The sequence below is a fragment of the Phascolarctos cinereus genome, unplaced genomic scaffold (assembly GCF_003287225.1).
Source record: "Phascolarctos cinereus isolate Bilbo 61053 unplaced genomic scaffold, phaCin_HiC Scaffold_5;HRSCAF=322, whole genome shotgun sequence".
NCBI lineage: Eukaryota > Metazoa > Chordata > Mammalia > Diprotodontia > Phascolarctidae > Phascolarctos > Phascolarctos cinereus.
The window spans coordinates 25,099,343-25,118,203 of record NW_027555958.1 but is presented as its reverse complement, the minus strand read 5'-3'; the positions used below and the strand labels follow the sequence as shown (position 1 = coordinate 25,118,203).

At 45.4% G+C, this 18,861-nt stretch overlaps 1 protein-coding gene across 1 annotated transcript in view; it reads right to left on the bottom strand.

Annotated features, from left to right (window-relative positions):
• AUTS2 (activator of transcription and developmental regulator AUTS2) overlaps nucleotides 1-18,861 on the bottom strand; it is a 1,261,165-nt gene that overhangs the window by 102,800 nt on the left and 1,139,504 nt on the right. The window contains 1 exon segment of the mRNA XM_021006938.2: nucleotides 12,337-12,385. Within this exon segment, the coding sequence (XP_020862597.1) occupies nucleotides 12,337-12,385 (49 nt within the window).

Below are 18,861 nucleotides of genomic sequence, written 5' to 3'. Positions count from 1 at the left end.
AACTACATATAATGCGATTTTTGCATAGAGTACCACTTCACCTAAATTGAAGAAATAAATATTGATGTCACTTCTTAATGACTGGTTGATAACTGGTAAAATCCTAGTGTTTGGATTCAGGTTAAGCCTATTTTTTTGTTCAACCAAAGTTTCTTAGTAAATGAAATCTTAATACAGCAACATTCAAGTACGTTTCACACCTGAAAAATGAAAAATTAACTTCAGACCTTCGTTTTTCTTCAGAGGGTTCTTTTTTCTTCCGTTTGAGGACGGCTCACTGTGGAAAAGTGGTTTCTAGCTACAAACAGATAATGAGAAAATGATGTAATCTGGGCTAAAATTAGGTTTCAGCATTCTTCTGTTTGCAGATGTTAAAGGTGAGAGATAAGAGGAGAAAAAAATGCTTTCCAAGTGGCTTTTAAAGGCCTCCAAATAGAACTGCCTCCTACATCAAAGCTATTAACGGGACACTTGAGGCATTTCCCTTTCTAAAGGGCTCTCTGAAACTATTCTTCAGTATTCCAGTCAAGGTGTACTAGGGTCAGGGAAACAGCTCTGTGAGTCTACCTCCAAAAAGGATTCGCAGGCATCTTCTGGGTTTTTAATTTTAAGAAAGGGAAAGACAAATTACTGTGTAAGGTACCTCCAAAGAAGAGTTCACAAACTACTACATGGGAACCACTGGTTTAAATTATCTTTGGGCCCTTCCCAACTCTAAATCCTACTATTTGTAAGAGTAAATTTACTTCAGGGGAATATAACTCTTTCTCCAAATCCCAATGCTATGGTAAAAGCTCATCTATTTATCCTTTGTATTTCTGTGCCCTTAATAATTTATAATAGGAAAAGCCATTCCTAAGTGCAAATTGGACATTTGAAAAAAGCGTGGCTGAGCTGCAAACTGTACCTCATGTGAGAATCCATCCCTTTAATCTCACAGAAGGTATATACACTTCAAGGGACGTACACTGGACTACACAGAATATACATAATGAATAGAATGATTGACAGTCCATCTTAAGACAGATCTTATCCCTAAAACCTTCCTCTAATATTATTGTTCACAAAACCCAGAGGACAAGTGAGGAGGGATAAAACGAGTCAAAACCAGTCTTGGGGAGCTGGCCAGGGTGAGGAAGTGTGTACCATAACAGCGGCTGAAAGGCTTAGGGAGAAGACTTAGGGAAAACAGCCGAGCTGCTTTCAGACAGCTGAAAGACTGGCCTGCAAGAGAAGATACCGGTTTCAAATTCCGGCTCTGGGCCACTTGCTACCCATGTTCCCTTGGGCAAATCTGGGCCTTAATGTCAACTGCGAAATGAAAGAGTTGGGGCTAACTGGCCTCCAACGTTCCTCCCATCTCTGTATCTATGAGCTCCTATGTCACTTAACTTTTCTGAGCCTCCGTATCCGTATCCTCAAGTATAAAAGGACCTTTGAAGTCTACTCTTGATTTAGGAACCTGAAATCGCTCTGGTTCCTGAAGGAAGAAGCAGGAGCCATGGAAAGGTTTTCCTGCTGTGCAGTCTGTTTCAGTCATGCCAGACTCTTCATGACCCCATTTGGGGTTTTCTTGGCAAAGATACTGGAGTAGTTTGCCATTTTCTTTTCCAGCTCACTTTACAGAAGATGGAAACCAAGGCAAATTGGGTGAAGTGACCTGCCCAGGGGCTGGATTGGAACTCAGGTCTTCCCACTGCACCACCTAGCTGCCTCTCACGGGAAGTCAACATCCAGAAGGCTGTGGATCAACAGGAGCCATCCCCCAACAGCCAACTCTGCCATGACTCACTGAGGTCCTGAGTCAAGCCATGGCCTGAGCCCCCATGTCCCACTGAAGCTCGCCAGGTAAAGTCAGATGAGCTTATTTGAGAGCAGAGAATCATCAAGTTGGAAGGACCCAATGGGCACGTGGATGAAGAGCCTCTTTACAATGTCACCCGAGCCGTCAGCCCACCTCTGCGCCAAGACCTCCAAAGAGGAGGCTCCTTCCAAGCAGTCCCTACGGCTTCTGGACAGCTCCAATTCTTAAACAATGCCTTCTGTTCTCAAACCTAAGCCTGCCTCACGGATCCCAGACCTGGAGGAGAATAAAACCAATGCCTCTTTCATGATCAAACGGCCAAAATTCACAGAGGGCTTTAACATGAAGGTTCATTAAGTGCTTTGGGTGCTGGTCTTATAAGCCCCACAACACCATCCCGAGGTAGGTTTTAATAGGTGTTATTATACACTGTTTTACAAATGAAGAAACTGAGTCTCAGAGAAGTTAAGTCCAGGGCAACAGAAAGAAGGATGGAAAGAAGGACTCAGAGGAACCTGGGTTCAAATCCTGGCGTGGCCACTTGCTATCAGTGCAACTTTGGGCAAGTCACTTCACGTCTCCTGGCCTCCATTTCCTCATCTGTAAAATGCACAGATCTCTTTCAGCACCTACAACCTTAAGACTGCCCAGGTTCAAACAGCTAGTAAGTTATCAGAGGTAGGAATTTTTTAAAACAGAACTCAGCGTTATCTACCCACTACATCAAGCTCTCACTCTTGTGACAGTCTTTCAAGTATTTGGAGACAGCTTTGTGTCCCCCCACCCCAATCTTCTGTTTTCCAAACCAAAAGTCCCCAATTCCTTCAACAAGCCCTCATATGGCAGGATCTTGGGGCCCTTCACCTTGTTGGAATGGATACCCTCCCTGGAATGATTGAAGATTGGATGGAGAACCTCTCTGGGATGTCTGAAGGGACTCAAGCTTAAGGGAGGGGCCAGACCCTTGGACTACATCTAAGATTCATTCAATAACGGTATCTTTCATCTTCCCTTGGCTTTGCAGAGAGGTACATTCCAGAGAATGAGAGAAATCACTTCCAAGGGAATGAGGAGTAGAGGAGGAAAGAGTCAAGAAAAAAAGATAAAGACACATCTTCCACTCTCTTCTCTAAAGAGGTGGGGGACCAGGGATATGGAATCTTGCATACAAAATCAGATATGTTGGTTAAGTTTTACGGAAATTTTTTTCTTTTTTCCTCTTTTAAAAAAAATCTTCTTTTAAAGTATCTGGATAGCTACATACAAGTCTTCTCAGAGGAGAGGAAGAGAGTGGAAAACATAAGTGATGCAAAAACAAAAGACATCAATAAACTTTTTTTTTAAATAAAGAAAGTATGAACTCCAAGCTTCTACTTATAACCACCTCCTCTACATTCCAGACACTAAAAGGCAGCGAGGAGTCCAAGTCAACAATGTTAGATCGCCCTAAAATTAAATTGAGACAAACAAGCAGTGTGGAAGCAGGGCTCAAATGTCAGATCCAGGATTCAGCAAGCTGGGGTGTGTGTGTGTGTGTGTGTGTGTGTGTGTGTGTGTGTGTGTGTGTGTGTGTGTGTGACATAATAAACCCACAAAGCAGACGACCCAAGAGGGGAAGATTTTTCACTAAAGCCAAGGTGAGGGAAGCTGAGAAAGCATTTTTGATGGATTTGGAAAATCTTTTGTGTTTAGTCATGAGGTTGCTCCAGGTAAAGACAAAGAAAGCTACCATGAAGTTCTAGTTACTATGGAATTAATAAAAAATATCATGGCCCTCTGTCCTCATGGATTTCAGAAAGGAATCAATCTTTAAAAAAAAAAAGAAAGAAAAACAACTAGGTTCAAGATACACAAAGCAAACCACTAGATTCTACCTAGATTACCCCTCGAAGCAAACTTTTGCGATTTTCTGGTGCCATAATATGTGTATGTGTGTAGACATACACACATTTCCCTATAGATTCATGATTCTACTAGTCACTTCTTATGAATGAACACTGTTTTGCCTTTCCAATAATAGACACAAATTATATTGGTTAAGATAACACATTCCTGGCAAAAGTATATCTGACTTAGGCACAAGGGGAAAAAAACCAGAAAGGCAAAAATTCTGGTGCAAAACAGAAAAACAATATGGCTTTATCTTCTCTTCCAAACTTACTGCTGCTTGTCTCTGTGTGTTTTACTGCCAAAATAAAATGAATTGGATCAGCTCACACATGATAACATGCTCTTTCCTAACTCATACTAATTGCTCAGCTAATTGATGTTTGTTGAACTTTCTCCATTTCATTGAGTGATTAGGTAGAAAGCTAACAGTTGACATCTGTAGGCGCTTAACTGGCGTCTGTAATTACTGTTAATGTTAAATAATTGTTAGTTAATTGGAGTGGTAACTGACTGAATGGAATCCAGATTGTGAAGCAAAAAGAAACCTAGTTAAATAAACATACATTTTCAGAGAAAACACCATTTTTTTTCCAGCAGTTGTTAGAAATGTACAATAGTCCGGATATGGGATGCCTGCTGGCCTCTTTCTGTAGGAAATCTTATACTCCAGGCTTCTGGGAAGGATTCCCAATCAGGACCTTTGTCTTCTCCCAAACACCTCAACATCGAAGGAGTCCTCAGACTTGACTTTTGGGTTGGTGATCTTAGCTTAGAATCCAGCAAGGAGAAAGGTTTTCTTTTTGAGAAAGTCAAATATGGCTCAACTGACTAAACTCATACAGGGGGCAAAATGTGCCCCCCCCCCCCAATATACGTATATCTATATACATACATACACATTTGTGAAGACTGGAGCTCAGCACACTGGTGTGGGATTGGCCAAAAAAAAAAATCCTCCATAAAAGTGTTCAAAGGGCTTCACACCAAAAGGCCGATACAAAAAAAAAATGGGACAAAGAGACCCAGAAGAAATGAGAATGCGTAGCTTCTAACATTATCAGTCAAGTCACAAGAGCTTATTAAATATCTACTAAGTGCTAGGCTACCTCTAGGAATATAAAGACAGAAAATGAACAGTCCTGCTCTAGAGGAGCTTACTTTCTATTGGTGAAGCAATATATACATAAATAGGTAGATATACTAAGTAGAATTTCTTTTCAAAGCAGTTTCTTATTAGACAACCCTTTACACAGTGTTACTTGGGCATGGGATGGGGGCTCAGGGTAGGAGGCTCTTACTTCTCCCTTTTTTATTTAGAAATTTCACCCACAGTGTACCCACTCCACCCTACCCCCAAACACACACCCATCTAATTTAATAATGATTTATAAAGCACTTCCTCTGGGCAAGGCATTCACTGTATTTGACCCTGGGGATACCGAAATATCAAATGCCAGAGTTCTTACCCTCAAAGAACTTAATATTACTAAGACTACTGATTTAGTCCAACCCCTTCATTTTACAGATGGGGAAACTGAGGCCCAGAGAAAGGAAGTGACTTGTTCAAGACCACACAGGCACCAAGTAGCAGGGCTGAGATTCGAAATCAAGTCTTCCAAATCCTGTTCTCTTTCTAGGTAACAAACTGCTTCTGTTCCATCAGATGAGATGGTGCCATGTCAGAGGTCCCCTCCAGTTCCGGATCTAGGATTCTTTGTAAGATGAGAGGAGCTGGACTTGATGGTGTCTGAGATCCCTTACTGTACTATATCTATGACCCTGTGCCTTCTTGTCTAAAAGGGAATACGATTTCTAGCAATGTTCTCATTATGACAAAATCCTACAGAAGTACAGGGAACAGATTAAAAACCAGCCTACCTACACAAGATGATTGTATGTACCCTTCTCCCCCACTTTCTCTTCCTAGAATTAGATATTCTACATCTATCTCTACATCACTTTCAAGATTAAATTTTCTTTTCTGCAAAAAAACTACTGAGCTAGGTTTGAAGACATCTTCCTCAAAATAGAGTCTACGGCCTTTAAAAGAAATGCCATCTTGGCAGCTCGCCTCCATCCTTTTAGGTCCTCTCTGTCCAGGGGGTTTCAGAAAACACATAGGAGAAAACAGAGGAACGCTACACCACAAAGCCCTTTCGCCTGATTAGAGCTAATGAGATGATACCACCTGTATTTATTTTGTTGACTGGACCTATGATTTCATTACTGTTTCGAGATTCTAGGGAGCAGGTTCCCTCTTCCCAAGGTGGACCAGAACCCACCTCACAGTTTATAATCTAAGAAAGTTGTCTGGGGCAAAGAGAGGTTAAGTGACCGTATAGGTCAGAGGCAAATCCTGGGCCTGTGACTTAAAGGACAGTCCTCTACCCGCCACGACAGGCTGCCATCAATATGAATACTATGTTTAGTGACCAGCCTCTGACTCGCTTTCTAGATTTAGAACAATGCTTGGCACACAGTAAGTGCTTAATAAATGTACGTGCTCTCTCTCTCTCTCTCTCTCTCTCACTCTTCAGGTCACAATTTTTTAGACAAGATTTTTGTTCTGTTTTGTTTTGTTTTCCCCTCTAAGTAATGTGCTGCCTAAAGAGTCCAAAATGACTGGCCAATTTAAGTGCAAACTCATTAATCTACATGAAGCCCTTAAACCCTAAAACCCTACCACAGAAGTCTGCCTGTCAGTGCCTCTTGCTCAGCCAAGCCCCATGGGAGGGTCTAGGGAAAGCCATGTTGGCCTCCTACCTTGTAGATTTTTAGAGCAGAAAGTGACCTTCGAGGCAGCCCCCTTCCCCCTCCTTTCAATGTTAGGTCATCTAACAGATAAGAAAACTGAGGCAGAGACGGAGGTCAGCTCAGAGCTGACTGTGGTGGGATTCCAACAAGCCCCTCATTTGCCAACACCTCCTATCTTTTCTTTTTCCACAAACACCTAGTGAGGAAGCCACCAACTGACAGGTAGAGGCTGATTTAGATTAGATTTGCTTAGATAAGCATGCCAGTGAAACCATTAGAAATATCAAGGCCCCTTTAGATCTGGAAGGGGGTGTGTGGTGGGCTTCCAGAAAGTAAAAGCAGTCCTGGCTGGAGGAGACAAAGGTTTGACCTACTTCTTCCATCTGTGATTTTTAAGTAAAATTCAACTTTGATAGCTAACAATAATAACCAATATTTATACAGTGCCTACTATGTGTTAGGCACTGAGCTAATTAAGTGCTTTATAAATAATATCTTATTTTATCTACACAACAACCCTAGGAAGTGGGTCCTATTATTATCCCCATTGTACAGATGAGGAAATGGAGACAAATAGGATTAAGTGACTTGCCCACGGTCACACAGCTAGTAAGTATCTGAGGCTGGATTTAAACTCACTTCCTCCAGGCCCAGTGAGCTATCTACTGCACCACCTAGCTGTGTCTTTGACCAGACTCATTAGTTTAGCAGACAAACCAGAACCGTTGGCTACCTGGGGCAGATAAATCTCTAACAACTGCTCAAGGGTACCCTTGGTTGCATATTTCACATGCAAATTTCAGTGGAGGTGGGGGCGGGGGACAGACTGGTATCACAAAGGCCCAGACACAAAGATGCAACAGAACTCAGTACTCCTGTCCGTCTATCTTGATTATGGAAGACAGGCTTCATCCCAGAGGCTCCTGGAATGTGATGGCCTTAGGCAAGAAGAGTGAGCCACAGCTTTTCTTCTCCTGGTCGTCTCCCTGACCACCACTTCCTCTTACCTCTATCCCTCCCCTCAGCCATCAGGCAAAGAGCGATGTTTTGTTGTTTTTAAACAGCACTGCAGGAAATATTTCTCTATCTTCTATCTTATTTGCCTTCCAGGGCTACTGGGAACCAAATCAGATAATGAACAGATAGGATTTTGCAAGCCTTATAGCACTTTTATAAAAATGACAGATATTGTTATTGGTATTATTACTTCAAGAAGAGTTTCTCAAGGAATCACAGACCACAAATTCAGAGCCAGGAGGGAACTTCAGGGGTCACTGAGTCCAAACACCTCATTTTACAGATGAGAAAATTTCGGTGCAAAGAAATGCAGAGTCTTCCCTAGAGGTCCCACAGGTAGTAGATACCTTGGGCAGGTTCTAGGCAGCCCAGACAAACCATATTCACTGCACTCACTCTTTTTCCCATTTAGGACTTAGGAAAGATTATGTGTACTGTGAGGATGAGTGTGGAGCAGGAAGCCCTAGTGGGATTCAATTCTGTGAGGAGAAAAGCCAACTGAAGAGGATTCCTAAGTTAAGAAGAAATACCCAGAACATTTCAGGATACTATGGAGCAGAGAATCAGTCTCTTGTCCTAAATCAACCACCTACATGAGGACGTATCAGTCTCAGCCTGTCTCCCTGTGAAATTAATTATATCTTTGGCAAATGATTGAATTATTAAGACAGAAAGATTCCTAAGACTGACCTCAACGTCCCCCAAACCAGTTAAACAAATAGAGATTAATGGCGCAATTATGACCCTGTTGAAAGAAAAGCTTTGTTTTGAGTGACAGTAGACCCAAATTTTGCATTTAGGACATTACATTTCCTGTTTTAGATCTCACTCTGTTACCTTTGGAATTCAATGGCTCCCTATTACTTCCAGGATCAAATATAAACCCCTTCCCTTGGCATGTGAAACTCTTCCCAACCAGGTCAACCCCTTCCCACTTTTCTAGGCCTCTAACATGTCACTCTTCTCCACACATTCCACCTTCCATCAACATTGACATACCTGTAGCTCCTTAAACACAACACTCCATCTGCTACCTCCCAGCCTTGGCAGGAACCCATCGTTCCCTACACCTGGAATGTGCTCTGCCCCCTCATCTCCTCCTCTTAAGTTTCCCAGATCTTCTTCAAGATTCAATTCAAAATCTACCTATATTCCAGAAGGCCTTTCTAGGTCCCCACATCTGCTAGTGTCCTCCCTTCCCAGATGACCTTCAGTCTACACAGATATCCACTAATACCTAGTTATTTACAGTCTTCTCTGTCAGAAGGTAAGCTCCTTGAGGCTAGCTATATCTTTCTGCCTTTTATCTCTAGTGCTCAGCACTGAACCAGCCAAAGCTTAAGCACTTACTAAATGCTTGTAGAATTCAGGGTGGAGATCTAGAAGGGAAAATACTCAGTATAAATTCAGATTACTGTTATTGTTATGGATATGGATATGGCACTGAAGGAAGGGGAACATTTGTAATGAACTCTTCTATGAAGACAGAGATATCCTAAAATTAAGTCAGTCACTGGGTTAAGAGCCGAGGATACAAAGAATGGCCAAAAAAAATAAAAGGAAATAAAATAAAAACTAGTCCCCGTTCAAAAGAAGCTCACAGCAACAACCTTGCCAGCTCAGACTTCCCACAAGACTGAAAAGCCTTTACACTGTAAGAAAAATAAAAATAAGATAACATGTCTAGCCACTGGCCTACCAGAAATTTTTCCTGGCCCAGAGAAAGTAACTAGGGGCAGAGTTGATATAAGGCAGACAAACTAACCCTAACCCTAACCTTCTCCACCAATCTTTCTTATTCTAAATTGACTGTCTGCTCATCACTGGATGGTGGCTGGGGAAACAAGACCCTGGGTGGTATTACCAAGGGTGGAAAAAAAAACTGAGCCAATGAGGTTAAATGATTGTTCAAACAGTGTGAGATATGAACAGCGCAGGCCTCCTGTCTATCTATCTGTCTGTCTGTCTATCTATCTATCGGTCTGCCCGCCTAGAGCTCCATTCTCCGCCCAACATCAAAAGCTTCCATCTACCCCAGCTATCACTAGGCTATGAGATTAGCCCTGGTCTCCCACAGTGAAATTTTATGGACCAAATCTACCAGCCGCCAGTCTCAGCAGCTTAATCTCACCGGCAGCTTAATGCCATGATACTCTTAGGCTAGAAACTGTCAGACCCCCAAGAGGGAGAGGTGATATGTAGCTTTAAACATCTGGAAGGGGAGGGGGAAGGAAAGAGAGGGAAGGACTTACACTTGTCAGCTTTCCCTGGCGCCCTTGTTAAGCTAAGGCCGTGAAGTGCTCCTTGCCCTGTTACCTGGTGGCAATCTGCCCCTTTTTATAGTCCCCCGGCTGCTTATTGCTCTTGGCAAAGAACACCGGACAAGGAAGGGAGACCCGGGCTTTCAAGCTAGTAGGGGGCCTTTGGCTTTCCTGGGGAATTTGAACTTGACACAGGCATCACATTGACAGTTCCTTGATGGTCTTGTCAGCCAGGCAGCCGACACCCCCACCATCCCAGAGTAAAAACAGACCCAGAGCACCAGCCCGTAATGAGAACCCCTGCACCTGTCTACAGGCAATTACTGATATTTTCCCATCACACAATGGATCACTTTTTCTCAAGTTGTTTTTTCGAAATTTAGCAGTTTGAATACTAATCCCCTTAACAAAACTGTCCCTGGTGCTTCTCCCCCCCCCCCCAACACTCACTTTAATCTCCCTCTCCCAAGGGGGGTAGGGATGGGGGGATGGAGGTGGGGGTGGGTACCAGCCAGCCTCCAGGCAGCACCTGGATTTGCATTGATTCTGTCCCTTGTCATTCAGTCCCCAACAGGAATTAGCATATGGCATTAAGGGGAAACTAGGGAGAAGAAAAGAAAGACGCCATTTGGATGGAAATCAGGGGCAAAGGAATAATCTGCCATCAACTAAAAAGCTTATTTGTGTACGGTTTCCCAAGCAAAGCTTAGAAAAAAGCCCATGTTGATTTTAGGCCGCACAAAGAAACCCTAATCCTTTCAAGGGAACTAAATCACCCCAAGAACAGCAGCTAAGAAGAAAGGCCCCTGTCAGGGGAGGGCCATTCACAACCAAATAGATGCCACAAATCAAACTCTGTAAGTAAACAAAAATAAAAATGTGGGAAATGTTGGATTCGGAAAAAGGAAAGAGGAAGGGGGAAAAAAAACAGCCAAAGGGAAGGAGCACAGCCTGGGGGCCCTCCCTCCACCCCCCCTTCATCAATCACTAGCCCCCTTCAACCCTGGTTACAGGCATTCAGCTTAGAATGCTGATTCACTGAGCCCCCAACCCTTTCTTCTGGCCCTGGCCCAAAAGAGGGGGAGACACATTCCACAGCTTCCCCTCCCCCCCAAAATTAGCAAAATAAAGATACAGTCACTTCTGGGTGGGGGAGGCCCAGAGACTCTTTTTAGTGACCAGCTCTCCCCCCTCCCCCCAACCTACACTATGGGAAAAAGAAACAAATTCTGTTTTCTCACATGGCCCTATTAGTACCAGGCAAACACTCCTTCCTCTTCAAAATCTGCAATAAACAATTACACATTTCTGCCTATGAATGAGCTCACCAGGCCCATGAATTACCCATCTCCTCTACTTTATTTGGCTTTTAGGATTATGGATAACAAATTTATACAAACTTTTCAGTCCATCAAAAAATATGATGAAACATAAAACGCGAATACTCCTCCATTATGCAATAAAAAGATAAAATTCAATATGCATCCCAAGTCATCCTGGGAGCGCCAGCAATCGCAGTGGAAGTAAGCAGGCGCACCTTCTGGGAACCCTAAAAATAATGTACTATTTAAAATTCCATTCGGTCCAAATTCTAACATAATCTGGGATGCTCAAAATAGCTGTGGTTGCAGCCGGAGCCGACGCATTGCCAGGCGAAAATATGAGCCCAGACAACTATATAATGCAGAAGAGGTTCAAATTCCAATTTATTAAGACTACCTCGGCTCAGGTTCCAGTACTGCTAAGAAACTACACATTTAAGACACGGGGAAAGGAAAGAGGAAAGCACACCATCTTTACTAAGCAATTACCATGTAGAACTGACTATATAAACCAGAGTTTACAACGAAAAGGACAAAAAAGAGGTGTGGGGGAGACAGATTTTCAGTAATTTAAACCTTCCAAATTATACACCTCTGCAGGCTGGGGCTTGGGGGGCACCTCCCTCCCCTAAAACACATTATTTCCAACAACGCTGCTTGCAGAGAGAAGTCCATCAGTGGTGATTTAGGACTAGTTTTCTGTTAATGCACTGTTATATCAATAGGAGCTCTCACTATCTATTGCTGTTTGGGAGAAATTAATGGGACAGTGCATATTTCAATTTCACCCTTTCTATTGCTTATTAACTTTACCAAAAGCACATAGCACAAGAAGGCACAGTTTATGACCATTACTCCAGCGAAATACTCAAAACATCTGGTGGTTATTACAGTCAGGGGTACAAATTGGCTACTTAGGATTCTCTATCCACTGATAAATAACAGGGAAGTTAAGGCGTCCTTAGGACCATCATTCACCATCACAGCCATCTTACCGTCATTTAAGTCAAACTCATCTGAATTAGACCGAGGGAGGAAGGGATTTCTGGCAGGAAGGGATTTCTTGTATCGATATTTGTCTCAGAAGCCAAGGATTACTTAAAAAAATCATCCTCCTTCCTCCCCTACCTTTTTTCCCCCCTTCTTCCTCAGAGAAAAGGCAGCAAAATAATAAAAGCAAAGAAGTCCCAAGTAGACAGGTAAAAGAGTTAATTGTGGTCCAGAAAGGAAGCCAACGATGAGCTTCGGACTGAATTATTCAAAAGGCCATGTAGCAAACCAGTCCTACCTTTGTTTATAGCAGTGTTGAAAAGTTTCTCCGAGCTGGCATCAGAAACCTGAAAGACAAGAAGAAAAAAAAAGAAAATATTTTGATTTATCAATTCGTTACATTTTCAAAGAAATCTAGGCAAGTTACCCCGGGGCCAAGAAAAAATGGAAAGCTGCAGTTCCACAAAGCCATCCATAAGGTGGTGCTATCTGACCATAAGTATGAACTCTGCAGTGCAGTTCTTTACCTGGGGGGGGCTTAAAAAAATATAAAATAAAAATGTATCCTGATTCGACGTATTATCAGTACAAAACCTTTTTCTACACTCTAAAGTCATTCAATTTAGTCACACAATGATTTTGTGATTTAACCGATAGGCTATTATTTTAAAACACTTCTTTCAAGCTACATTATGAATGGGGGGGGGGGGACTCGTCTACTTTTTTCGATTTTCGTTCATGAAACCAGGACGCTTATTATTTCAATTTTGGCTTTTCATCTTAGAAAGCAGGCCAATTCTCATATAAATCTATTTTTTTTAAATTCTCTCCCATAATCAACCTCCCTTCCCCTATACATTAGCCACAGTTTGACCTTGGTCTCCCAAAATCAGATACATCTTAACCTGCATAAATATCCATCCACTCTACAGCTTTCTGTCATTTTTTCTTTGCCTATTTCCAAAAGATCATGCTTACTGATTATCAAAGCAGTTTTGAAATAGGCAAAAAAAGCTCTCTAACTGGTTATGATCATTCCTCAAAGGGCAATTTCATCATACACATGCTTTTATTTCAAGAAATAAAACACGAGCAATTAAAATAAATACTGTGGCTCTTCTTTCAGAACTACCTATTTGTAGGGCTCTGAAAATTCCAAAAGAATTTTTTTAAAAAAATCTTAAACACAGAATTAAAAACAAACCCCAAAACACCTAGTTTATGGTTAAAGTATGAAATGATAATGGTTAGATTTGTTGCTTGCCAAACCATCCTTTTTAAGGGAATTATTTCCCAAAAGGAAAAAAAATCTTTATACATGTAAATACAATCATCAAAAATGATGAATAGAATGTTGGATAAATGTGCAGGCAGAACTATAGCATATGGTGGATTTTTGAATTAATAGTAGCCAGCCATGTTTGTTTGTTTGTTTTTTCTATGACCATTTTTCTGCTTTGATTCATTTCCATTTTACTTCGTTGTTGTGTCCACACTAAAACAACTGAAAACCCCTTTATTTCACAAAGTGTAGGATGATCAATTTGCCTCTGCAGGAAAAATGTATCTCGGGCAATGTTCCCAAGGATTATGCAAATATATATATGTGTCCATTCACTTATGATCCAGTGAACACTAAATTTTTTTTAATGTTCTTAATAATTAACGAGGAGCCATTATTTTCCTTCACAATATCAGATCTATTTTTACTTGATACATCTTGTATGAATTTATTAAAAATAGGCTAAGATTATTCTTGCAAACTGAAATGCCTTATAAAAACACAATCAGATTGAAATCCAGGCTATGTCTTTGCTCTTCCTAATAAGAACCTACCAACCAACCAGGGGGAAAAAAAAGGTGGCTATGGAGAGAGAAGAGGGAAGGAAGCCACCCAGAAATGATCACCTGAAATGATTAAAAGAAATATGCTGGTCAGAAAACATTTTCACTTAAAGGAATAATGTAACAGAAATTAAATACCTAAAGCAAGGTTTCTGGAAACTTAGTTTCTACCCCACAACCTAAGGTCCTTGTTACATCAGAATTCACTTAGTTATTCTACCTTTTCAGCTCCAATCCATGAAATTCATGACAACTGAATGCCCCCCACTCCCAACAATCTGTTGTCAAAACAAAGTCAAAACATTTTTTTTTAATGGAGGAAAAAGAGACAGTGACTTTTGGCGTTTGTTCTAGTTAAACAAAAATGACCTGAGAAAAGTGGGATTCCCTACCCTTACAAGTCATATTATGCCTAAATTAAGGCTATGGTTTTTAAAGTACCAACATTAAACTGTTAAATAATTTTACAAGGACTGTTACGGAGAATTAAAGGAAACATTTTCTACACACGCAGCAAAAAAGGGCATTTTTACCTTTCCTACTGGGGCAGGTTAAGCACAAAACGCCTAAAACCTCTCAGCTCTGGTCCCCATAAGAGTTTTCCAAAATCAATTAATACCAGGAAGGAAGGCAATGATTTCGGTTCTCGAATCTGTTGGGGGGATTTTCTCTCTCATCCAGTCATTTAAGGCGCTGAAGGAACCCAATAGCCTTAAAAACAACAACACAGCTGTTTCTCTAAGAACGGGTTGGGCTTTTTTGTTTGTTTCCCAAACAGGAGGAAAGCTAAATATAATTAATTCTCATTGCATTTTCAGAAAACTTTAGTAATTATTTGGTTTCGTGGGTCTTGATTTGCAGACTTTTTTCCCCCCCTCTTCCCCATCTTCCCTTAAGGAAAGTCTGCATCTTCCCCTCACCCCCCACTCCCACCCCCACTTTCTGAACCGATTTTTCTTTTGGCTTTATCTCACTCTGCTAATGCTGAGACACTTCACTGAGAATTAACAGGCTGCAGTACCCTTTCCAGGAAAGCTCAGGGATGGAGGAATCTTAGGTTTCTTTCACTGGATTTCTTAAACTCAGGTCTGCCTAATGATGCATTCAAGAAGTCGCTACATTTACAGCTCATGGATTTAATCTCTCTCTCTGCAGATTTTGGTTTTTTTTGGCTTGTTTCTAAATGCAAAACCATGTGTTTGCTCTTAAGGAAAAAGTGAATAGGACTTAAATAAAGACAGAGAACACGAGAAAATGTACAAGCCTTGGGCCCTTAACAGTGAATACGGGAACAAGACAGCCTTCCTTAGCCGGGGCAGGATTTCCACTCCAGACATTCTATCTCCAACAACCCCGCACTTACGAACTGGAAGGGAATTCTAGCGAGGCAAAGAAAATTCTTGCCTCGAACTTAGGAACTAATTCAGGCAAAGCCCAATTTCATTCCAAACTTTTTCTTTCACTTCACTACCTTTGGGATGTGTCTCTCGATCGCGTTTTGCGCTATTTTTTTTGACCCCTATTTTGAGAGGAGCGAACTTTGTTTGCCAAGTCCGGCGGGAAGGGAGGGCTGGAGCGCCCCAAGTCCAAAAACTGGTCCCGGCTTGCCTGGGTCGGGAAGGAAGGAGTTGAGACATCTGAGCTCAACATAGCTGCATCTAAGGCCTTAGGCAGGAACGGAGATGGAGAGAAAAAGGGAACAGAGGAATCAAACCTTCCAAGTCCGTTCCCTTTCCTTTCCCAAAGACTAGTTTTGAACTACCCTTTCCTTCCTACCCCTCCCGTCCCAGTCGTTGGAAACCCTGCCGAGGATTTCTGCGGGGCACTTAGGGAAGAAGATGTGGGCATGGGACAAGGGGTTCAGAGACAGCCTGGTAGGAGGGCGCTCTCCCCCTTTCCCTAGCAAAGTTCTAGTCTCCTTCCCGTCATCTGCTTGCTGTAGGTGCGATGACTGAGAGGATCGTGAAGCCTTTCCCGCCCCCCCCCCCGCTTTAACAGAGTTCAAAGGCCAATTCTACCTTAAAGTGAGCCCCCAGTTCCACCCCTCCAACACCCAAGCTCTGGCGCCCCCCCCCCCGCCCTTTCCCCCAGGCGCTCGAGCTGGCCTCTCAAAGAAAGAGAAGTACAAAGGCTGGCTGGCTGGCTGGCTGGTTGTCTGCAAATCCAGCCGCCTGGGAAGGAAGGAGGATGGTGGCAGCCAGCGAAGCGAGCCAGTGGGGCTGGGGAGGGAGACTAGCGTCGACGCAGTGAGCCCAGGACTGGGGGGTTCTCAACCGCCGCCCCTTCCCACCCAGCAAAAGGCAATAAAAAAACCCCAGGCCAGGTTGAGCTGAGCTAGGGGAGAGTGAGGCGGCTCCCCCCAGCTACACAGTCGGCCCGCAATGGGAGTCCTTGTCTCCGCAAGCACACCCACACTGCCCCGGGGAGGGAGAACGGGGAGCTCGGCCGCCCCGTGTGCTCTATGAGCCTTCTCAGGACCACCGTACAGCCCAGGAAGACCGACAGGAAGAGAAGGGAGGCAAGGAGGCAGGCAGGCACAGAGGGAGGGAGGGCAGGTTCCTTTCCAGATCCTCCCGGGCGTCTCAAACCTTTGGGCCCGGAGGGATGGGGTAGAAAAGGAGACTCCAGAGGGATTTTCATTACCTGGTCGCCAAGGATTCCGCTGGGGGCCCCGACAGCCCCAAGTTCATGGTTTGCTTCCAAATCTCCCAGGGGTAAGAAGACTCGGGTTTGAGGGAAGTGGGAAAAGGCGAACGAAGAGAGGGAAAAAAGAAAGCCCCCCCAAAAAAAACCACACGTAGCAAGTGACCCCAACTCTGCCTGGGCTGCTAGGAGACGATTCGTCCTCGGCTGATTAAAGTCTCAAAGCGAATCTTTCCAGGCTAAGATCCTCTCTGGACGAGGGCAATTCCTCTCTTCTGGTGACGAGCCTCGGTAAAAGCCACTCGCAAACCTAGCCACCCACCCATCCGCTGGGTGCTGCTGGGTCCGTCGGTCGGCGGGCGTCCAGATGCGCCTCGTCTCCGCGGTTGCCCAACTCGGCTCCCCAGCCCTACGACGCCCCGCTTCTTCCGCAGAAGGTTTCCAAGAAGGAGCAAAAAATAAAAGGGGGGGGCGACTGCCCGAGTGTGTGTGTGCGCGCGAGAGTGAGTGTGTGCGCGTGTGTATGTGTGCGCGCGCGGAAAGCGCCGCCGCCACCGCGCACGGGAGCTAAGAGAGAGGCGGCGGCGACAGGACAAAGGAGACCATGTGCAGACTGAGGGAGGGAGGGAGGGAGTGAAGGGAGAGGAGAGGAGAGCGCGCTGGGGCTGTGCCTGTGGCAGAGGCAGAGACGGCGGCGGCAGCTCCTCCAGCTCCTCCTCCAGGCTGCCGCGGCGGCTAAGCTCCAGGGGTCCCCAGACCACTCGGGTTACAGCCGCCGCTGCTGATGCTGCTGGGGGGCTGGTTCCCCAACTCCTCCCGGGGCGGCCCGGCTGTAGAAAGAGTCCGAGCTCCCTTCGGGGTGGCGGACCGGCTCGGAGCACAGGCTGGGGTCGGCTGTGAGGTTGGCCGAGCCTTTTCCTCTCTCACTCCCCGGCGCCTTTCTCCTCCCGCGCTGTCACATCTTAAGTGAACTCCATTGGCAACCGGCGCCGCTGAAAGGTCCCCTCCGCTACGCTGCGCTCGCAGGCGCCGCCGCCCGGGAGGCCAGCCGAGAGGCCACGCGCTGCAGCTGCCAGAGGAGCAGGAGCCCCTTCCTCTCCGACCCGACGGCTGGCCCGAGGACGGAGTGAGGCGCAGCGGCGACGATCCGCTTCTTTCCGTGCCGGGCTCCCTCTCTCTCCGGGCTGCGTGGAGACGCGCCTCATTCAGCTCCTCTCTGCTGCTTGGAGAGGGACTTCCGATCCAGCTGCAGTGCCAGAGCCGGAGCCCGAGCCGCCGCCGAGGCCGCCCCTCCTCCTCCTCCTCCTCTCCTCCTCTTCCCCTGCCTCCGCCACCGCCTCCGCCTCCGCCTCCTCGCCGCTTCTCCCCGGCCCGCCCCGCCACTCCTCCTGTCTCCTGGCCTAGCCTCTCCCCCCGCAGTCCCTGCACCCGCCGGGCTCGGGCGCGCTGCGCTCAGCTGTGCTGTCCCAGCCCCTCGCCGAGCGCGGCGCTGCGCTGCGCTCCCGGGGCGCACACCCCTCGAAGCCCCGGGTCCCCGGCTTGGGCTAAGGCTTGATCCCTCCTCTACTTCTGGGCTGTGCAGTACAGGGGCTCCCAACAGACTAGAGGGACCCCCCCTCGAGCTTGGCGACGAGCATTGGCTTCTTCCTAAACTCCACATCCCCTGGCGCTCACAGCGAGGGAGATAAGGCTGCGAGGCCATGCTGGGATCCGAAGCGGAGCGGCTAGAGCGGGCGCTCCTGGTACTTCCTCGTTCATCCATTCCCTCTCTCGGAAGCATTCCTCAGCCGTCCAACCTAGCCACGAGAGAGCTCCGAGTTTTCCCCTGGCAAGCAGCTGCCGCCTGCTGCTCCATCCGAGCAGGTTATGCTGAGATCAAGATCTCCCTTTCTCCTCCTGGGACACGCAGCCCAGACCCTCAACCTGATCATTCTGTCTCAGTGAAAGAAACCCAATCGGCTGTCATGTCAGGGATGTCAACTGGCCTATAACCGATCCTCTTCACCCGACGCACACCCCTCCAACTCCCACAGTCCCTTACTTCAGCAGAAGGCTCGCAGCCCCTGATGGCTCGGCTTGGCTGCCAACCCAGGCCCGGGGACCGGGGAGGCAAGCACAGTCGTCCTGCTTGAGCCTTGAGAGCCACTCCTGACCCTCGCCCTGGCCTGATTCTTAATTTATGCATCTCTGTAGGCCTTTTCAGACTGTAAGAAGGTATTCCACAAATGTTTGTTGAAAATATGCAGACGGGCCAGGGACTGCGTCCCTGACAGCGCCGGTGTAGAATGTCCAAGCCTGCCCAGCTTCCTTTCACCCTTTCATCCCCACTTCTCCA